A 13,056-nucleotide genomic window follows, 5' to 3' on the forward strand; every position below is an offset into this window, starting at 1 on the left:
ATCATTATGAGTTTTTATCTTTTTAAAATAGATTTTTAACTCTCATGACCCCTCAATAGTCATTTTTTTGCCTTTTGAAGGCCCCTGTGAAGACTTCAGCTTGTTGAAATGCAGAAGAAAAACTTAAACTTGCTGGCTTGCTTGAGTTTTTAGAGGAGAAGAAGAGACGTTCTAACTTCGTGGGAACCCCTCATGTAGGCCAAAAAACTAAAGAGAAGAAATGGCGAATAAAACAGTCCTCCAGCGAGCGCCTTGCGAAGATGTCTACGACGTCAGGAAATTCTCCTCTATCTCTCTCTCTCTCTCTCTCACACACACACACACACACACACTCATTGGTGCCTCCCTTTCGTACGTGTGTGATTCAAGCGATTGAGAACCCGCTAGGGAAGACAGCAGGGACGGTGAGTGTGCCTACTTAGACAATGATCCTTCTTTCTAATTCGGCAACTGTATACACGGATAGGCAAGTTTTCTCCCAGACTGCGTTGTGGACGAGAAGCAGATGCCTCCAGCCTTGTGTAGCAGGCTTAAACAACAGTTCTACAGCAATCGCAAAACGCAGGTCTGTGCTTGTTCCGTTTAACATTTCTGAACTGACAAGAGGAGCTTGGCTTCATATAAATAATGTGGAAAGATTATTTCTTTGAGTAATGAGGCTTTCTACAGCAAAGCGCAGTCAAAAAGCTCGACATGAATTTGAAGATAAACGATGTTGACACAATGCCTTGGATTTAATGGATGCAGATTTGACAGAACAGGCATATGGACTTCTTTTGTATTTTTCACAGTTGATTTCGAACATTGCCTTCTAGAAACACAAATCAATGATCATCCAGAGAGACACGGGTTTGAGATTGTGTACAATAAGAAAAGTACACAATTGTGAATAGATGGGTTCCCAATCAACCCTCTCAAGGGCCCTCCACACGGTTACCGGGATGTGGTATTTGCTTTAGATTGTGTAATTGGAATGTACAACAATGCAATACCTCAATGAAAGACTTGACTAGACTTGCATGGAGGATGTGGCTGCAACAAGTCTTTGAAGGAAGTGAATTGAAAAATTCCAATTTAGTGCTTTTTGGCTCTTTATCCTCCATGTAGATTCGCAACTGAATTTGAAATTACTATAGAGGGCCGAAGAAATCAAATTGAGCAAGGAGGAGGATATGGCTGATTTTTCCACTGTGATTTGTGTTGTGAATTTTAGGGGCTTTACAGACGGCCGACTCTTACTCTCCTCAGTCTAATCCGGTTCCCAGTTATGCCACTCAATCACTTTGTGGCATGTCCTATCCGAAGCCGCCCACACCACACCACACCACTTCCATGCTTTGTATACCATCCACAGTCTCTGACGGAGGTACATCATAGAGGAGACTCTTCTTTTGATTGTGTATACTATGAAACCAAGATGACACTGATACTTTGTACATGGCTTTGTCTCATAGGCAAATTCTCTTTGGCCTCTACGAGACGTCAATAAAATCTCTCTCTCTCTCTCTCTCTCTCTCTCTCTCTAGCAGTCTTGGCAGCCATGAAACAAGAAATAATCAAGAAAGATGAACAGATTGTAGAATCGCAAGCACAAATGCAAGCCAATCAAAGTAGAGCAGTAGAAAGCAAGAGAACCCCATGCCAAAGACACTACAATAAGAAGTGACAAATCCAATATCATGGTAAAGGCTCCCCCGATATCTTCTAGGAGCAGACCAGGAAGTAAGGGCTGTTTTGTGGCTGTACCCAGCTGTATTTTTCAAATGTACCTTCTCCGGTGCTATGAGCCATGTATTTGCCCATTCTGTATGCTTGCTTGAGGTGGGCCCCTTGTTCCTAGGCTCTTGAAAGTGCACGTTTAGATGTGCCTATAGGTTGTACATTTGTCTCATTGGAATTTACATTCAAGCTTCCACTGGGTCAGAGTCTTTGTATATTGTAGTTTTCATCAGTTTGTCATGCTTATGATGTGGCATAAATATGCAAAGTGGCATTTTTTATGCCGTGTGGCAGTTTTATAATGATATAGCGTATAGCATATAGAACCCCCCCCCCCCCTCCCCGCGGGCAAATTCTGGGTTGTAGGGTATTTTGAGGGAGGTTGGGCATTGCCTGGTGGCCCCCTATATACCCTCGTATTTGTTTAGTGTTGTATAGCAGATTGCCAGCATTTTGGGTCGCACGCACACTGTCTCCCTCTCTTGAGCGTTTCCTCTCTTTCTCTCTCACGTTGCAATCTGCACTTTCGCTCATCACCCTCTCTCCCCTCATGTGTGTGTTGCACTTGCAGGTATTTCACAAGGGGGGGCTGCGTAGGCTGTGCGCCATTGCCACAAAGGGCTGCCCTTAGTTTGGGGCTGATTTGGATGAGGTTGATTGCAACAGTGCGGAGATTCATTGGCTGCCCTTGATCAAGTGAGTCCTTCTTTACTGGGTTGCAGACTCGGTCATCATCCCAATCTCCTTTTGTGCTCCACCTTTGACATGGTATCAAAGCTATGGTGTGCTCTCGAGTTGGATTGGTGATTTGTGTTGATTTTCAGTGCTAATTTTTTGCGACATAGGGGAGTGCACGGCTGGTAGCTGCTGTTTTTTCACCTCCTTGGGCTTGATTTAGTGCTGTTGTGGGCTGATTTGAAGAACCCTCTTGATTTCTACATGTCCTAGCTGCTTCACATGTCCAAGTATACTTCAGCCATGGAGACGGGTAAAGGTTCAAACAAGAATACCATCTCTAATGAAGAATACCTGTCCTAGCTGATTCACTCATCCAAGTATACTTCAGCCATGTAGACGGGTGAAGGTTCAAACAAGAATACCATCTCTAATGAAGAAGTACAAGGGTAGGTTTCAAAGGACGGGTCCGTGAGTGATGAGGAGTGGGAAGATTGGTCGTAGTTGTTCTCGACGTTGGAGACCAAGCAATCAAGATCCCTACTCTACCCACACTTCCTATGGATTGACAATTGAACGGCGAGAATTATGCTATTTGGAGAGCGACGATGATTGCAGTGTTCGACTCATACGAGCTTGGAGGCTTCGTCAATAGCGACTTCAAGAATCCAAAGGATCTAGTGGGAGTGAAGTTGTAAGGGCGTGTCGATGCTCAGAGTTGGTCCTTCATTATCCTCATGTCACGTGACACATCCAACCCTATGTGTCCGTGGACAAGCTACAACACGACCAGGGTTCAGTTCAGTCAAGTCAGTCTAGAATAAGAAGTGATTTGGCACTTTTATGAGTCTGTTTGCAGACCGTGCATGACCAGACACGTAGAGTAGATGCATATCCTCCGGTTGCACACAGCATGATCATCAGCATTCCCATCAGAATCCATCACGGGAATTTTCCAGTGCATTAAAGCCTATTTTCCCTATTTTTGACATTTTTCACTTATTTATTAAGCGACTTTTGTTGGGAATTAGGTAGGGAAATTTTGCAAAGATAATATATAAGTAAACAAGAGCTAGCACTTTCTGGCAGAAGAAGGAGAGCATCAGACACTCAGTGTAGCAGGCCTCTGGAGACCCTTCTCAGCAAGATGACCCTCCCCTTCAACCTGGCGTTTTTGGAGCCTAACAACCAGCATTTTTAGCCCTGCAATCTGCGTTTTCAGCCAGCCTATTCAGCGTTTCTGCACCAGCAAGATCAACGATTTCCATGGCAGTTTGACAACGTTTCCCATAACATTTTTACAGCAGCTTGGCAGCGTTTTTCAGCATTGGTGAATCAGCGATTTCAGCCATAGAAGACAAGCAATTTCAGCCCATGAACCTGCGTTTTTGAAACACCAACAACCAGCGTTTATAACAGCCTGCCTAGCGTTTTGGAACGAGTGCAGATCAGCGTTTAGGGAGAGCATTCCAGCGTTTTTGTCGCAGCATGAACTAGTGTTTTTGCAGTAGCAAATTCAGCCGACTAACCAAGAACTTAGCAGATAAAGAACACCCCGACAAGAAGCATCCCAAAGCATGCAGATTTCACCCATAGTCTCGTCCTCGTCATCCACACCATCGACCTCGACATAGCAAGCATTTAGACTCATTGCATCAACCATTGTACCAGATTGTGCAATCAATAGTAGACCACTCTCGCCATCGAGAGTGGGGCCTTTGGAGGACGGTTTTACGTCGTCTCTGGTGTCGTATTCTCTTCTTTCTCTATCTCTCAGTCTCAACACCTTCACGCACAGTGTCTATTCACTTTGTTTGTGATCACTTGCACTCTCTCATTAAAGCACGGAAGGCTCTCCCTTCCCTAAGAAAAGGAACCTTGAGCACAGTTCGAAGCACTCATCTTGAGCAAAGTTCAACATTCACTTCTGCTGCACCTTACATTGGTATTAGAGCTTTGGCAGTGTTCTGTATCACTCAAGGAAAGAACCACAGTATTTTTTTGCTTGTTGCGGTTGCACGTAACCCAAGTCCTCTTGGGCGTGTCGATTCCTAATCGTGTTTTTGAAGAGTGACAGGAAACCCAAGAAAGAAGGGCTTGTCCAGCCTCCCCTTGTGCCTCTTTTCACTCATTGAGAGCGGACCATGCACTTAGCGGCCGGCCAATCGAAATGAGGTGGAAAAAAGCAACCTTAGTGTGAGCGCAAGGCCGCCAAGGGGTGCGCCCGCGGAAAAGAGCAAAACTCGGGTGAAGAGAAGATCCTTCTCTAACACAGATTGCAAGCGAAAGAAGAACCTCAAGAACCCAAGAACCTCAAGACCCCCAAGATCCTCAAGACCCCCAAACACCCAAGAACCCAAGATCCACAAGAACCCAAGTTCCTCGTGAACTTAAGAACCAAAGATCACAGTGTATGGTCATCACCCGAAGCGGAATGGATACTTCGCATGGAGGTGAAGGGCATGAAAGTAGTGAAGAAGAGTTTCCTCACCATGGAGGTTTTCGTGACTCTCCCCCTTCGCCATCTACGCCAGGGATTGCACCAAATCCTATGGAGGCTTCTGGCCAAGTCGATGATGGACATGATGGCACAACAACAAGAAGCGAATCGTGTTGCGCTGGCACAATAAGAAGCGACTCGCATTACTTTGGAACGCGAGCGTGATGCACGAAAAGAAAGAAAAGCACAAAGAAAGGAGGCAGCCGAAGAAAGATGAGCGGCCTTGGAGGCCAATCGTGAGGTTGAGAGAGACCTATGCACACAAGAATTGGTTCGACAGGTTCTTGCCTCGAAGTCCGAACCAGCCAAAGATGTTGGTAGTTCCTCAAGTGGCGCAAGCCAAGATTCGGACTCCAACAACTCAGTCACAGAGAAGATCCAGTTCAATAAGTATGATGGTAAGATGGATGCCATGGTTATTCATCCTTGGTTGCATCAATTTAATGCTTATTTTGCAACAACTAAGAAGACAGGAAATAGCAAGGTTTTGACGGCAGCTATGTACCTTGCTGGTGATGCCATCAATTGGTACCACGCATGGCAAGAGGCACAGTTAGCCGCGCACCTACAGGAAGCCGACGAATTCACGCCCCTTTCCTTCAATTGGGCTGATTTTCAAGACAAGCTCAAGGCGCAATTTATGCCCCCACAGTACCTAGCACGATTGAAGGACGATTGGCACGGTCTCAAGCAAAATGGTATGCCGGTTATGTCTTTCTCTAATCGTGTTTTGCAGCTCGGCACTCAATTACGCAAATCGGATGCGGAGCGCAAGGAGGCATTCCTTTATGGATTGGACGAGTATATCAAGTACGATGTCGAGGTGCTCGATCCAATCGATCTCAACAAGGCGGTAGCGATTGCTCTTGCACAGGAGATGAAGCACAACAAGGGAAAGCCTAAGGAAAACAAGACTTCAACAAGTACCTCTCAGACTTCTCAGAACCCTCAGAATGGTAAGAGCGGTAAGAATGGTAAGAACGGTAACTCTTTTAACCAATCTTCCAATATTCTCTCAGAAAAGAACTCTTCCAATGAACCTAAGGGTAAGGCTAATACAATTGCTAAACCTAAGCTCACTCCAAATGAAAAGGTAGCACAAGGAAATTTAGGAGGATACATCACGTCGGAAGAGCAAAACACTTATTCCAAGGAAGGTCGTTGTTTTCATTGTCATAAGAACATGTCCTAAGCTTGAATCGAATGAATCTAACGGATCCACAGAACCCACTTTCTCTGTCAATGTAATAAATGACAACACGAGTGTGCCCCAAGTTTCTCATGACCCTCCCATTGATGAGTCTCTCATTAAATGTTATGGTCATATGATGGGGCAGCGTTTTGTTATATTGTTTGACCCAGGCAGTATGCATGATGTGATTAGTCCCTCTCTTGTTGAGAGAGCCTGCCTACAGGTTTGTCAGAAATCTCCTCTTGAGGTCTCTGGCTTCGCTCCCGGTATGGATTCTCTCATCACGAAGGAGTGCCTTGATGTGTTGTTTAATTCAACAAGCTGCTTTCCATAGAATTTTTTTTGTCTCTCCTCTCTCAGGATGTGATATGATTTTGGGCATTCGATGGTTTCGTGAGCATAATCCTCTCATTGATTGGGCGGAAAATACGTTCACTTTCAATGCCAAAAGTGACTCTCCCATTGTCATTCGTGTAGAGCAAGTTGTTCATTCTCAATCTCTCATTTCTAATGTGCAGGCGAAGATTGAAGGGATTCAGGAGAAGGAGACTCTATCGGTCTCGTCTTCTCCAAAGCATGATACACATGATTTGCATAATGATAAGCATGATGAATTCCATGATGATTTGGATGATAAGGACAAGCATGATGATTTGCATGATGATCAAGATGTGTTTTCTCACAAGCATGATGATTTGTATGATCAAGACGTGATTGTTCACAAGGATGATGGTTTATTTGATGCTTTTTATAGCGAAGCTAACCTCGTTGCAGATTCGATCAATCACGAAGAATCGATCTTGGCTTTCGAGTCGAGGTCCACAGCACCCCCCAAGCAGATTCGATCAAACACGACGAACCGATCTTGGCTCTCGAGCCTAGGTCCAAAGAACCCTTACATGAAGTACTGTGTGTGCGAATGATTCGTCAGCACGCATTGTTCGAGTGTTTCATTTGTGATCGTTTCTTGTATTATAGTCAGCGTCTTTATGTGATCCCTTTTCTTAGGCATGACATATTGTACGTTGAGCATGTTTCACTCATGAATGAGCACAGATGTATGCGGATTATTCATGAAAAGCTGAAAAGTATGCATTCAAGGAAGTCACATTTCATGTCTCTTCCTTGGCACGACACAGTTGTAGAAAGAGCACTAGAAAGTATGAGCACCAAGCATGGGCATTTTCGTTGTGAATTGCCACTGTTGATTGATTTAGATCAGCAAGACGAGTCGATCTCATTGTTTGCGTGTGTGTGGTGAACGGTTTGACACTCCATCTATTTGTTCATCTACATTGCATGCACAGTCTTTTAGGAAGACAAGATTTTTTTTAGTCACTTTACATGGCATAGGTATGTTCATGTTTTTGTGTTGGAAGTGGTTTTAGGAATTTTCATCCTCGGAGATTCTTGAAGAAGGTAGACGTATGGTTCTAGACGAAGTGGAAGCATTGAAGATGACTTTGTGTTGCTTTCGGCACGGCCCATAGAAGAAGACTTTGCAGACCTTTATGAAGTTCAAGTATCGCACGACCCACACATCAGAGTGGGCCAGCGAAGAGTCCTTTCGAGGATTCCGGATATTGTTGGCGATCTCCCTCGATGCCATACAGTTCAATATCAATACCTCACTTTGAAAAGGAGGGGATGCCACGTGACACATACAACCCTATGTGTCCGTGGACAAGCTACAGCACGACCAGGGTTCAGTTCAGTCAAGTCAGTCTAGAATAGGAAGTATCTGTCACTTTTGTGAGTTTGTTCGCAGACCGTGCATGACCAGACACGTAGAGTAGATGCATATCCTCCGGTTGCACACAGCATGATCATTAGCATTCCCATCAGAATCCATCAGGGGAATTTTCCAGTGCATTAAAGCCTATTTTCCCTATTTTTGACATTTTTCACTTATTTATTAAGCGACTTTTGTTGGGAATTAGGTAGGGAAATTTTGCAAAGATAATATATAAGTAAACAAGAGCTAGCACTTTCTGGCAGAAGAAGAAGGACAGCATCATGCACTCAGTGCAGCAGGCCTCTGGAGACCCTTCTCAGCAAGACGGACCCCCCCTTCAACCTGGCGTTTTTGGAGCTTAACAGCCAGCGTTTTCAGCCCCTGCAATCTGCGTTTTCAGCCAGCCTATTCAGCGTTTCTGCACCAGCAAGATCAGCGATTTCCACGGCAGTTTGACAGCGTTTCCCACAGCATTTTTACAGCAGCTTGGCAGCGTTTTTCAGCATTGGTGAATCAACGATTTCAGCCATAGAAGACCAGCAATTTCAGCCCATGAACCTGCGTTTTTGGAACACCAACAACCAGCGTTTATAACAGCCTGCCTAGCGTTTTGGAACCAGTGCAGATCAGCATTTTAGGGACAGCATTCCAGCATTTTTGTCGCAGCATGAACTAGCGTTTTTGCAGTACCAAATTCAGCCGAAGAACCAAAGACTTAGCAGATAAAGAACCTCGACATAGCAAGCATTTAGGCTCAATGCATCAGCCATTGTACCAGATTGTGCAATCAATAGTAGACCACTCTCGCCATCGAGAGTGGGGCCTTCGGAGGAGGGTTTTACAACGTCTCTGGTGTCGTATTCTCTTCTCTCTCTATCTCTCAGTCTCAGCACCTTCACGCACAGTGTCTATTCACTTTGTTTGTGATCACTTATACTGTGTCATTAAAGCACGGAAGGCTCTCCCTTCCCTAAGAAAAGGAACCTTGAGCACAGTTCGGAGCATTCATCTTGAGCAAAGTTCAACATTCACTTCCGCTGCACCTTACACCTCAATAGTATGCCATCGATTATTGATCAAAAAAGGGATGTGAAGATGATTTGGGAATGACTTGCTTCTTTATAAGATCGAATTTCATTGGTGAGGTGGGTTGCTTTGGAGGTGCAATTGTGTCAAAGTCTTTGGCCAGTTCTAGGAACGGTTTCTTTTTGGCGAAGTTAATTGAAAGCATTGACTTCTAGGGCTTTTTGAGCACCTTGTTTTTAGCAAAAGAGCTTCTGGGCGTCAGCTTTTGTATCCATTGCTTTTGGGCCTTAGTGCCTTATATGAGCCTACTCTGGCAGATCAGTGCATGATGGCACGAATTCCATTGCCGACCCACTTCCTGTCTGCTGGTAAAACTACCGTTCACATTGGCCATACAATGTCCGACCATTTGCAACTTCAAAAAGAGGGTCTCAAAAATAAAACAAAAATCATTGAAAAGAAACCAACAACTAAGGTTAGCAGTTGCCACGTCCTTGTGACATAGTTAACAGTTGCCACGTCGTCGTGACATACCGCCCTCTTGAAATCGTAGACGTTCTCGATTGCATACCATAAATACACGCCACTGATGATCTTGTGTTGTTAGCACTCTTTTATCATCGCATATATTTACAAGAAAGGTCGTAACACATAGATACAAATGACTTAATGAGACCTTCATACTTCTGTCATTTCCATCTTTTACACTGAATTCATATGTACATTTGATGTGCTAGTCCTATCATTACCCCTCCTTTGCACACGTTGGGTTGGGGCATAAGTAGGTTGTAACCCAGAGAATTCAAGGTAAAGCTGCAAGACATTTGGTGACTTTGAGAGTTCATGCTCTTCCATCCACTTTGCATTAATAGGTGGATAGTTTTTGAACTTCACCAAGTAGTGTCTTGCAACCTGTCCTTTAACTTTTCTGTCCTTATGTGCCAAAACTTGCTCAGGTAACACGATCTCATCAAGTTCCTCAACTTCTAGATCCTCAAGTTCCTCAACTTGGCTGATCCTCATCTTGCATATCTTCTGGCACATCACCCACGAAGGGTCTTAGAAGACTCACATGGAACGCATTATGAATCTTCCATGCATCAAGCAATTTTAGCTTGTAAGCCACATCGCTGATCTCAAGTACTTGAAAAGGCCCATAGTAACGCATGCTGAGCTTAGGAAACAGCCGTTTCTTGCCCTTCATCTTCTTTAACCTTGCCTTTTCGAACCTTAACAGAACCTAATCACCAAGTGATAACAACAATTCACCACGGTGACGATCAACATCCTTTTTCTGCTTTGCTCGAGTCTTCTCCAAAGCAACTTTAATTTTGTTGTAATTTCATCCATGTTTTCAACATATTGATCTGCCTCAAAGATCTTGTCCTTTGTATGCAGAATGGGAGGAAGTTTTTTGCCGCCTTCAACAATCTCAAAAGGTGCTTTGCCAGTCGACGAATGCACCGTATTATTGTACGCATACTCAAGCATAGGCAAATACTGTTCCCACTTGCCCTTATTATCTGACACACAGCATTTCAGCAGATCTAAGATAGTAGAATTAGCCTCTTCTGACTGTCCATCAGTTTGTGGATGAAACGAAGACGAGAACTTGAGAGTGTAGTGCCCATGTTCTCAAACAATCCTCTCCAGAACAAACTTGTCATGCGAGGATCACGATCATTCATAATCGATTGTGGCATACCATGGTACTTAAACACATTGCACATAAACAAGCGTGCCATCTGATCAGATTTTATCTTCTTCCTAACAGGGATAAAATGGGCTTGCTTGCTGAACCTGCAAATAATGGTCCATATACCATCATTCCCTGTCGGCGTTCTTGAAAGATCAAAGATAAAGTCCATAGCAATGCTTTTCCATGGCTTATCCGGAATCGGCAGTGGTTGTAACAACCTTGGTGCCTTTTGCCTGTCAAACTTGACCTTTTGGGAAATTATGCATGGTCGCACAAAGGCATCCACATCTCTCCTCAAGATAGGCCAATAGAAGAATGTCTCCACCGCTTTAAGTGTCGCATCAATTTCACGATGCCCTGCATACGGTGAGACACGACTCTCTTCCATGACCTATGGCCTAGTGACACAAAGTCTGCCATGCATCATCATAAAACCATCTCTGAGGAGGTAGTGCTCATGATGTTGCCCCTCTTGCAACTGCTCAAAAATCCTTGCAAAATCTTCATCATAACATACTGTTCCTTCATGTCATCTAACTCATGATGATAAGGAATTGACACAATTGAAATTTGTGGCTTCCTTGATAACGCATCAGCCACAACATTCTTCTTGCCTTCCACATGCATAATCTGGAAGTGGAACATAGAAAGAATGTTTGCCCATTGCATATGCTTTTCGGATAACTTTGACTGTGTCAAGAAGTATCGCAAGGTCCGATGGTCTGTTTGGACAACAAAATCAACACCTAAAAGGTAGTGCTTCCAGCTAGAAAGCGCATGAATCACGGCCAAGAGCTCTTTCTCATAGACTTGCATAGTCTTCTCTAGCCCTTGCAAAATTCGGCTTTCATAAGCTACTACCCGTCCATCTTGCATTAGCACCGGTCTGATGTTACTGCCACACGCGTCACACTGGACCACAAATGACTTCCTGAGGTCTGGCAAAACAATTACCGGATTTGAAGTCAACTTTTCCTTTAAGAGACTAAAAGCTGAAATCTCTTTTTGGGTCCATCTGAAAGTGACCTCTTTCTTTTGCAAAGCGTGAAGAGGTGATGCTATCTCTGCAAAATTCCTGATAAACCTTCTATAGTAGGAACACAATCCCAAGAAGCTTCTGACATCGTGCAGAGTCTTCAAGTCTGGCCATGTCTTAATAGCTTCGACCTTTGCGGGATCCATTCTGACACCATCCTTTGAGACTATGTGGCCAAGAAAGTGGATCTCTTCCAAGAAGAATTCATTTTTCTTAGGATTGACAAGTAGCCTGTGATTGCGTAGCTCTTCGAACACAATGGTCAAGTGATGCCTATGCTCCTCTTCATTCTTCGAATAGACTATCATGACATCGAAGAATGTCCCAACAAACTGTTGATGCGAGCGGAAAATCCGGTCCATCATTTTGTTGAACGTGGGAGGAGCATTTGTTAGACCAAATGGCATCACTAAGAACTCATAAAGACCAAATGTTGTTCTGAACGCAGTCTTGTGCACATCCTCTGGCCTTATACAAATCTGATGGTACCCACCCTTAAAGTTTTCTTGCTGAAAATTGCAGCACCCTCTAAACGATCGAGAATATCATCAATTCTAGGAATAGGAAACCTATTCTTGATGGTATTCTTATTCAACGCACGGTGATCAATACACGTGCGCCATGAGCCATCCTTTTTCTGCACTAGGAGCATTGGGGAGCAAAAGGGTGAAGAACTAGGCTGAATCAGTCCCTTCTCTAATAACTACTCAACTGGCCCATAATCTCTTTCTGCTGCGCCGCACTAATCCTGTAAAAAGATCTATTTGGTGGGCTACACCTTGGCACCAAATCTATCCGATGATCCTTAGGTCTCTCTGGCGACAATTGCGACGGTAATGAATTAGAAAAACAGTCACTAAACTTTTGCAAAAATGTTGACCTTTCTTTATCTAACACAGAGAAATTTGACTGACAATTATCTGAGACATCCCGTGCAAAAATCAAGTACATAGAAAGATGATTCTTTATTACAGAAGTGATAGGGGAAGCAGATACAATAGGGAACTCCCCTTTGAGCTCTATATCCAAAACATGAGTTTTGCCCCTATGCTGAAGGGTGATGGTCTTGCCGAAGGCATCCAGCACGCCATGCACTCTGAACATCCACGGAATTCCAAGTAGCGCATAACACCCTTCCAGTGGCATGATATAAAATTCTTCTGTATCTACATATGACTGAATATGCAAATGCAGCTTTCCAATAATGAGAGTAACACACTCTGAGTGGCCAGGACACGCCAACCCTGCCTGTGCTGTGTATCCTATCTCTTCAGCTCTGATGCCCAGCTTCATAGCTAATGTAAGGTGCAGTTGAATGAATGTTGAACTTTGCTCAAGATGAGTGCTCCTCAAGGTTCCTTTTACTTAGGGAAGGGAGAGCCTTCCGTTCTTTATGAGAGAGTGCAAGTGATCACAAACAAAGTGGATGAAGGTGCATGAGACTGAGAGATAGAGAGAATACGACACCAGGAAG

The 13,056-nt window shown here is 44.0% G+C and overlaps 1 protein-coding gene across 1 annotated transcript in view; it reads left to right on the top strand.

Moving 5' to 3' along the window:
• Positions 1 to 214: 214 nt before the first annotated feature.
• Positions 215 to 13,056, top strand: part of LOC147429640 (octanoyltransferase LIP2p2, chloroplastic-like) — a 90,309-nt gene continuing 77,467 nt past the window's right edge. Inside the window, exon 1 of the mRNA XM_086495211.1 lies at positions 215 to 565. Coding sequence (XP_086351337.1) covers positions 426 to 565 — 140 coding nt within the window. The 5' untranslated portion in view covers positions 215 to 425. The remainder of the gene's footprint in view (positions 566 to 13,056) is intronic.

Source organism: Adiantum capillus-veneris, chromosome 22, assembly GCF_014529385.1.
Source record: "Adiantum capillus-veneris isolate H3 chromosome 22, ASM1452938v2, whole genome shotgun sequence".
In the NCBI taxonomy this organism is placed as follows: domain Eukaryota; kingdom Viridiplantae; phylum Streptophyta; class Polypodiopsida; order Polypodiales; family Pteridaceae; genus Adiantum; species Adiantum capillus-veneris.